This window comes from Camelus bactrianus, chromosome 34, assembly GCF_048773025.1.
Source record: "Camelus bactrianus isolate YW-2024 breed Bactrian camel chromosome 34, ASM4877302v1, whole genome shotgun sequence".
NCBI lineage: Eukaryota > Metazoa > Chordata > Mammalia > Artiodactyla > Camelidae > Camelus > Camelus bactrianus.
In genome coordinates, this window is record NC_133572.1 from 17,119,550 (window position 1) to 17,128,812 (window position 9,263).

The 9,263-nt window shown below is 46.1% G+C and overlaps 2 protein-coding genes across 2 annotated transcripts in view; one reads left to right on the plus strand and one right to left on the minus strand.

Moving 5' to 3' along the window:
* ITPR2 (inositol 1,4,5-trisphosphate receptor type 2) overlaps positions 1-6,112 on the minus strand; it is a 417,609-nt gene extending 411,497 nt beyond the window's left edge. The window contains exon 1 of the mRNA XM_074357919.1: positions 5,730-6,112. Coding sequence (XP_074214020.1) covers positions 5,730-5,821 — 92 coding nt within the window. The 5' untranslated portion in view covers positions 5,822-6,112. The remainder of the gene's footprint in view (positions 1-5,729) is intronic.
* LOC141575885 (uncharacterized) lies at positions 5,820-8,403 on the plus strand. Its single transcript, XM_074357298.1, has 4 exons — positions 5,820-6,496; positions 7,166-7,230; positions 7,858-7,893; positions 8,028-8,403. The coding sequence occupies exons 1-4, from the start codon at positions 5,820-5,822 to the stop codon at positions 8,201-8,203; spliced, it is 954 nt and encodes a 317-aa protein (XP_074213399.1). The 3' UTR covers positions 8,204-8,403.
* The last annotated feature ends 860 nt before the right edge of the window (positions 8,404-9,263 follow it).

Consider the following 9,263-nt stretch of genomic DNA (forward strand, 5'->3'; position numbering starts at 1 on the left):
AAAAACATTATTTTCATTTTAGTTAACTTTCCTGACTATAACAGTAATAGGTGTCTAATTAAAGAAACGTATATAAATCTGGGAAATACAGGAGACACAAAAATGAAAACGAAAATAAAAATCACCCGCCCATCCACCATGCGGCGTCACCGTTGTTAGTAAATACGCTGTTTTATTCTCTCTCACTGTTTTCCATGTACCTTATTTTCTACATTTTTAAATTAGAATTATGGTTTTCTAAAGGTATACAGTAAAAATTTTCCCATGTAAATCTGCATGGGAGTAGAAAGATGACCACCAAAAAAAGGCATTCATGTATCTGAAAGGCACCAAAGGAATGAATGAATAAATGAATGACCATTAAAGTTTCACTCCTCTGATTATAATCTGGTGACCTATTATCAAATTCTGATGTTAAAAAAAAAAAGAGTAAAATTCAATCTGCTATAATGCTATAAATTTGTCATAGAAGCCCGCTGTTGCTTCTTTTATGTTTATATATGAAGGTACACCGTGTGCCTGGAATTTAAGTTTTCAAGTTTAAGTCTATAGCATTCTGCCTATATTCTGTAAGTTATACACACCCCACCTGTCCAAGAATAGTTCCAAAGGGAAAACATGACTATGAAGAATGCTACCTATGCAAAAAAAAAAAAAAAAATTTTTTTTTAAGCAAGAAAACTCTGTTAAACCTAGAATGAGGCCAAGCAGTTGCCTCTGAATTCTCTTCCATCAACGTCAAGCATCAGGGGCACTTGAGAAGGGATGGTTGTTTACCGGACTGAGCTTTCTACCAGAGAGGGTCTGAAAGCTGCAATGTTATTTATGGAATGACTTCAAAGTTTAAGAAATAGTCGACCTTTCAGCTTAAAATAGGCCTTGTGTTCACCACTTCAGAAACTGTCTCTGTACTCCAGCTGATTTCAAGTTCCATAACATGACATGAGCAACCCTTAGACTTTCCAAAACAACTCAGGATTCAAGATTATACTGTCTTCCTCCTCCCCACTAAACACACAGGCACACATCCAATGGATTTTTAGATAACTTTTATCACAGTGATAGATGCCCTAGGCAAAACAAAGCTAGGTTTATACACCTAGTTACAGCTGGAAACAATGGCTATTACTTGGAAGTGTTCTGTTTGGAAGAGACCAAAGATAACTTACAAATCATGCAGATGTGAAAGTTGGCTGTAACCATTCCTAGCTTCATCTGTGCCTCTACTGATCAGACAGTGCTGTTAAGGGGAAGATTTTTTAAACTGGGATAAGGAGACCACAGTAAAATGAGTAAAAGAAGAAAAAAATAATAATAAATCTGCAAATATTTAAATATTTAAAACTTCAAGCAACAAAAACAAAAGATCAGGAAGGGAAATTCAAGGGACCATAAATGGGAAAAATAAAACCTAAACCTTTACACAGTTTTACTCACCTGTCTAAGGATTTAAGTCAGAATTATAAACCGTGTGACACACCAGCCGCCTACCTGATGTCCATCAATGAACATGGAAACAAAGGACTTAAAAAGCTCACTGAATAGGCCAAAATCAAACCGCAAGTAAAAATAAGGGCCCCAATCTTTTGCCATTCTGGCTAAGAAACTACTGTGATGCTTGGCAGTCACTGCTTCAGTGGGTCACCTGACAGTCTTGTCAGACCTTAACTAGTGGCTGTTGATTCTTGGTGGATCCCGAGAAGAAAGCTCAGGCCAAAGGCAACAATCACTTAAACACAGGTACGTAGGTGTACACACAGAGACACACACGTGCACACTTGTTCACTAACCTCTCAGCCCTGGGGGGGAACAGACAATGAAACAATTATATACCTTTCACTGATTCTCCTATCCCACCCTTCCTGGGACTTCCGCCATGCTCACTACGCCCTCTGGTCCCTGACTATTGGTCAAGCTGACGGACCCCAAAATACAAAGTGTCAGTGACCAGGGAAGTGAATCTCAGAATAAAGAAAATGGAAGAAGAGGGAAGGAGCAATTAACGTCGCATTTGAAATTGTACAGCACATCCCCAAACTCCTTCCTTCCCTTTTAAGAGAAAAATTAAACCTATAACCCTAAAATATGCCAGTACCATAAAAATTGTTTAATATATTCACCATCATCATCCAATAGGATTTAAAGTAGTTCCCCTGAACTCAATGTATTTCCTAATTAGATCTTTAGGTGAGCAATTAAGTTAGAATATACAAACCAGACCCCTTTTGCACCAACACAACCTCAGGTAGAGGCAACTCAGGATCCAGAAAGATCGGGTATATCCTGGTTAAAGGATAACTGAGAGAATAAGAGGAAATGCAAATCTTCGCTTCTGGGACAATCCAATTTCTCAGACTGAGAAATCAGACTTAAAAGCTGGGTCCACATTACCAGGTGGAAGGACCTCTAAAAGGGCCTGCTAAATTCTAATAGATTGAAACTTTGATTATGTTTTCAGCTGAAAAACTCATTACCTTATGGCAAAAATGCCCAAAAGCCAAATAATAACAACGTATATCCTCCCAAATAAATTTACACACTAAATATTAAAATCAGACAAAATTTACTTGCAGACAAATAAATATCTCTGAGTTACCCTGAAATGCTGTAAACTCCATTCTCATTAACCACCTCTTGAACTGAATTTGAAAAACCATCATGTGACCAAAAGTGTCAAACAGATAAAGAGCGAAAATAGAAATCAGAAACTTTCAGCCTCATTTTTAGCTCTTCCGTTGAGTTCTTGATATTGCAGTGGAACAAACTTTCCGAGCTAAAGAGATTCAATGCCCATGTCTCCAATCCAGCTCTCCAATTCACTTTAACAATTCACACGCCTTTGAAGACATTTCAGGGCCACAAAAATCTAAGCATAATGTGGATTTTCCCAGCAATTCTCTTGAAAAAGAATTGGGCTCTTTCATTTCTGTCTCTTTCATTCACTTTTGTAATACCCCAGCGGTGAGGACAGCATATACTCTTTTTCTGAGTCTCCACAAAGACATGCTGACAGGAAAAGAGAATAAACTATATGAACAAGGTCACATGAAAAATTAGCAACAGACCTAGGACAACTGACCTCCAACCATAGAAGAGCAAGGAAATCCAACTCAAAGTATGCATTCTGTCTTTGATAGAAAAAGTGTGTAGGGGGGAGGAGGGTATCTCTCAAGTGGTAGACTGGGTGCTTAGCATGCAGGAGGTCCTGGGTTCAATCCCCACTACCTCCTACAAGAACAAATAAATAAGTAAACCTAATTACTACCCCCGTCAAAAACAAACAAAAACAAAACAAAAAATCAACAACAACAACAACAAAAAGAAAAAGTGTATAAATATTGAACCAATAACAACACAATGAAAAACCATAATGTTGCTTTGATTTCATGGCCCTAAAAAGAACTTGCAAAGTAAATTATCTACCAATTATATTCTCAGTTAACAAAGTAGGTGATGCTGCTTCCCCTGGAGAACATGTCATATGGCGCAGACACATGCTCCTGCCAGCTGGGCAACTCCTAACCCTCTTGAGGGCAATGGAACTCCACAAGTTAAAGAAACGGAATATCCAACCAATCCACTGAGCTTCACCAAAGCAGTATCTCCAAAGATCCATCCTCACCTCAGGCTCGAGCTGCACAGAAGTCCTGTCATCTTAACCTCAACAGGACTCAGTTTGTCAACAGAAAAATAATACATTCTAAGGCAACTCAACTTCCAAAACACCACCAAAAAATGTTGAAAACAAGTAAGAAATATTAATATAAACCTATATGCTAGATAAAAGGTCAAGCTTCTTTTTCGCAAGGCTTAAAGATACAATGTGTAACCAAAGAAACACACACTTGGATGAAAATCTGGGGACAGGGTTACAGTTTCAGCTTTTGGCATTAATGTTCTCTTCCCCCTGTTTCTCAATCTCTAAAAAGAGCAGAAGAAACTCCACAACTGCTAAAAATTACATAGTTCCCCAAACACATAACTTTACTCCAAATAGACAGTACAAAAGCATGCCCTTTTATTTTTCGAGGTTTTATACTCTATCCCTAATTCTTATCATTTTGTACGCAAGCGTTACTATAGCTCACAGTCACCAAGGTAGTGATAATCACAATAGCTAACATTTTATACAAGTGTTTATTTTGTACCAGGTACTCTGCTAAGCACTTAACATACATTAACTCACTTCTTCCTTAGCACAACCCTATGAGGCCATAACCATTGATTTTCCCATTGTAAGGAAACTAAGATGCAATTATGTAACTTGCCCAGGGTCATACGGGTCTCAGGAGGAGAGGCCAGGATTTGACCCCAAGCATTTGGCCCTGGAACCCTTCCCCCTTAACCACCACACTACACAAACCTAGAGAGTCTGGGGGAGGGGGAGGGGGAGCTGCAGCAGAGTTCATCTGCAAAACGTTGTTGGGGCCCAAACAATGACCTTGTACTATGAATGCTCTCAGACACAAATGGTAGCTTATGACAAGCACTTGTCACCGGTATTTTTTTTCTTCCACATTTCAGTTTCACAATTAACTAACATTGACCTTAGAGAGATTGAATCAAATCTACCTCCTTTCTTCCACCCATTAGGGAAGATGCTCCAGTAACAGAAACTGTGGATGTTCTGGTGACTTCCACATCCCCAACCGAGTAGCCACCACTCAGTTAAGGGCCTGGCTCAAAGTCACAGACCAGGGACACTGAACGTTAAGTCACGTGCCCTAAAGACTAACAGCAGAACACAGTGACCAGCCAGGAGGGGAAGCAGCAGTTCTTGGACCTGAAGTCTCTAAGTCTGGGGAGTCCAGGTACTGAGACCCGGCGGTAGCGACAACAAACGTGCGCATCAGCATACAGTGCAGTGTGCGTTTAAACTGAGAACCGGTATCCACGCTCAGGACAGAGAGAAAGTACTAGTAATCAAGGAAGTCCTCTTTAACGGTGATGTTTATATATCTATTTCCCCCATTCATAAATCAACTCGAATCTCAAGAGCCCCGCACTTGGCTGAGTCCCAGGAGAGGTGCAGCATTCCAGTGGGCCGAGGCCCGGGAAGGGAGAAAGCAGGTGTGAGTTCTAGAACCCAGACGGCCGTCGGAGCCCTTTGGGGGGCTCACAGCGCGGCAGACACCCCCGGGTGCCCCCGAGGCTGGGCGAGTCCCCGTTCGGTAAGGCCAAATGGAAATTCCTTAAGCGAAGCGGGGACGGTGACCTCCTCCCCCAGGGCAAAGCCACACTCCGGCTCACCACATCGCCTGAGTTCCATGTCCAAGGCCACGGACTTTTATCGACTGCCCTTACAAACTCGGCCCCTGAGGGACAAGGGCTCGAGAGCGGCGGCAGGCTCGGATGGAGGGAGGAGGCGTTCTGCTTCACCTCTGAGGGAAAACAAACATTTTAACCAAAACAACCCACGGAGAAGCCAGCAAAGGCTTCTTCGCCGGGCCTGTCTCCGGGCTTTTGAATCACTTCCTCCTTTTCTGAGGCGTCTCTGAGCTGGAGATTACGAAGTTGCTGAGAAAGACTTGCCTCTCCAGGCAGCTTCCTGCGAGTGAGCGAGCGAGCCGAGCGCACGGCGCTGTCCGCGGGCGCGGAGCCTGCCCGGCCGCCGGGCCACCGCAGGCGGGAGCGGGAGCCAGAGCGGAGGACGCGCGGCGCCAGGAGGGACGCGGATGGGTTCCGAGGCGACCGCGCGCCAGCGCTCCCCAGCCCGCGCCCCGGCTTACCCCAGCGTGTTGATGAAGCCGTTGACCGAGCCCTCCGCGTACAGGGACACGATGTCCCCTATGTAGAGGAAGCTGGACATTTTATCAGACATGCTGCTTCATGCTCCGAAGAAGACGTCCCTCCGCTTCTCGGCGCCCTCGGCGCCCTCTCCAGCGAGCCGCCGCGGCAGAGGCGGAACGGGGCGCCCGCCTGCAGCTCCCAGAGCGGCGGCGGCGGCGGCGGCGGCGGCGGCGGCGGGCACGGCCCGAGGGACAGAGCGTGGGGCTCAGCCTGAAGCCGCAGCTCCGGACGCCCCGCGACGTGCGCGGCCCAGACGCTCCGAGAGCCGCAGCTGCCGCCTCCCCGGCAGGTTTCCTGTTCCTTTCAGAAGTTTTCTTTCCAACACCTTTGCTCCTCCTCCTCCCTCCTCCGCTCCCCCTTCCGCGTCCCCTCCCCGCTCCGCGCGCCGCTGCGATCGTCCCCGCCGCCCGGCCCGAGCGGGCGCTCGCACAGCCCCTCGGTCCCCTCGGGGGAATTTTTGGACCAGGTGGTGGTGCCCATTGGGCGAAGGGGAGGAAGGCAGCCCGGGACGACGGGGCAGAGGCCAATCAGGCGGCGGCGGCCGTGGGCGGAGCCGGGCCGGGCCGAGGCGACGCCGAGGGAGACACTGCCACCCGGGAAGCTGCGGCGCGCGGGGACCGAACGCCGGGAGGCGCTCGAGGGACCGCGGGAGCCCCGAGCCGGGAAGCGGGCGCGGCAGGGCCGCCCTGGAGAGGCTAGAATTGGGGTGCGACAGTTCCCGCCTGGGAAAGCGAAGGGTGGCGTGGCCGAGACCCTTTCATGGGTCTTAAGGGGGCGGGGAGGATGGGAATTGGCCATGGGGCGGGCGGGCGCGCAGGACCGGAGCCAGACGAGCCCGCGATGTGCCTGGAGCTGAAACTGAGGTGAAGGAGTGAGCCGGGTGGAACGGGTGGGTAATTTGCTGACAAAGGGAGAGGAAGGAAGATGTTAAAGAAAAGGAAAAAATAGAAATAAAAAAACAAATACACAGCAAAGAAAGAAAGTAAGAAAGAGAAGAAGGGGAAAGGGAGAGAGGGAGGGGCTGCCCCTATTTGGGGTATGCAGTTTTGGGGTTTTGTCTCTAGTATTCGGAGTTGGTGAAACTTGACCCGTCTGAAGTTGTCCAGGTGGACACAAAATCACTTGTCCAAGCTGGCAGGTTTTTTAGCCAGTCGCTGGCGGTGAACCTCCTCTTAAGGCCTCTTGCTCTTAAACTCGGAGACCAGGTTTAACCTTTCACCTCCGGGAGCCCGTTGTCACCGTCTCACTGACAGTCTTGGTCTGTTTGCTTATAAAGCTTCTGACTCAAGGCTCCAGTGGTTAGTGAATGAAACTGGCGACAGGACTCGTTTCCACACCTTCTCTTGCTTTTGTAACCCTCATCTTATCATTTTAGAAGACTTTCTCCCACCTTTGTGGAAGACCTGGAGAAGGCAAACTCATCAAAGAAGTACGACCTAGGTAATCCCCCTAAAGCAACGTTTTCTGAAAGGTGGAGGAATCCAGGGTGTTCAAAGTGGTGTGTGTCAAACTGCAACCGACCAAAATTTAAACTTGCATTTCGAAGCTGTCTTGACAGTTCAAAGATGGCTTGGGTTAAGACTTATAATCACCTAATGGAATATGAAAGAATAAGCTTAATATTCAGATGTTTATGTTTAGAAAGGCTGCAGGATAGAGAATAACGTACTAGACCCAGAATCCAGGAAATGTCAGCACAAAGCCTGTTTGTGTTGAGATAAACTGGACCCAGTCATTGGGCTGCCATGCAGCTGACAGATCTCTACTTCTGGGTTCTCCTTTGGAAATGGTTACTTAGCAACTTAGAAATGCTTGTTATATGATAGAAGCCCTCTTCTCTACATGACACATGATATCACTGTTGGGAGCCTCCAAGACATTGGACAGATGAGCTATTTAAAAGCTTGTGATGGAACAAGATGATGACCCAGGAAACTGAGGTTTCTATTTATCTAAGAGATCCATGGATTACATTCAATGATTTCCAAAATTGCAGTCTTGTGCCATACATCCAAATGGATGCTCCACATTGTCAAAGTCATGAATGTTTTTCTTTGTTTCCTCTAGGTGCAGACTGTCTCTGGACAACATACTACAAAACAAGTAGGTGATTGTTTATGCCAATGAACAGGTTAAAAACTTTAAGCCACCTACCCAAGTCTGATGTCTTTCTTCGTCCTCACCCTATCCCACCACCCACCACCCACCGTCCACTGGATGTCCTATTTCGTCTGAAGCCTGGATCTGGTCACACTTCTGCATTAGCTTGGCCAAGATGGTCAGCCAACCACTAAAGGTTTGGGCTCTCCTTCCAAGGCAGTCAAGCCTCCTTAAAAGGGTCTTCCCAGCCTTAGCTATTAGTGCAAATCCATCCTTCATTTGCTCAGCTCAGAAACCTTGGGGTGGTTTCTGACTCCCTCTCACACCCCACATTCAGTCCGTCAATCAATACTAGAAGTGAAAGGGTTTGTAATTTGTTATATGTCAACTGTTTTTCATGAATAGCTTTCCTCACTCCCCTGCTTTGTAATAAATATAAATTTTAATATGTTACTAATTGATTGAGCAGTCTGCTTTACAAGATACAAATAAAGTACAGATGTTTGAATCACACCCTTGCAAGAACCAAATCTATATGTTCCATTCCTTAATGATATTTCAAGGAGAGCACTTGGATTTAGTTACTTTCTGTTATTAAACACACACACACCCTGTTCCAGTCCAGTTTAAAATGTTGGTCTCATCTCTTTCAGGCCTCCTTAGGTCAGTGTGACAGCCATGAGGAAGGGAGTGTGGTCCATTCTTTACTTTTACCCAGACATCTTCACATTTGAGCTCCTTGGGTGTTGGCATAGGGAAGTGAGGATCAGGATGAAATGGGCAAGCATATCATTCTGAACTGAGTGTGTGATTTCTTTTCTTTTGACTTTTGCTGCTCGTATGACCAACATTGACTGGGTGCAAGGGCCTCCTTGTCAGATAGATGTCAAATGTTGGCTCTCTGTTGGGCACGTGGATGAGGTTTTAGTAGCTCTAAGTAACCTCTGCCATGCACACTTCTTTGAAGTGGGAGAGCTGACCCTGTCCTGACTTCGTTCAAACCCCCTTAGTTCCGCCACTGACGGTACACCCTACAGGCAGACCTCCCTCTTGGGTGGAGTTCTAGCAAATCTGGTCTCCTTTTGACCACCGGAGATTCAGGCAGGCAGGGCCTACTGCCTGGCTGTGCAACCTGTGCAGTCGCACAGGGCCTGGGTTTCAAGGGCTGCATACTTGGTTTGAGGTTCTGCTGGTGGCATCTTGAAATTCTTGATCATTTTCTCACAAGAGGCCTGCATTTCCATTTTGCACTGGGCCATGCCAATTACGTAGTCAGTCCTGAATTCTGGCACCCTTTCCATGCCAGAGTGGGCATATGAACTGCTCCCCTGGCTCCCCTTACTCTATTCATCTTCGTCTCTCCAATTCCTTCT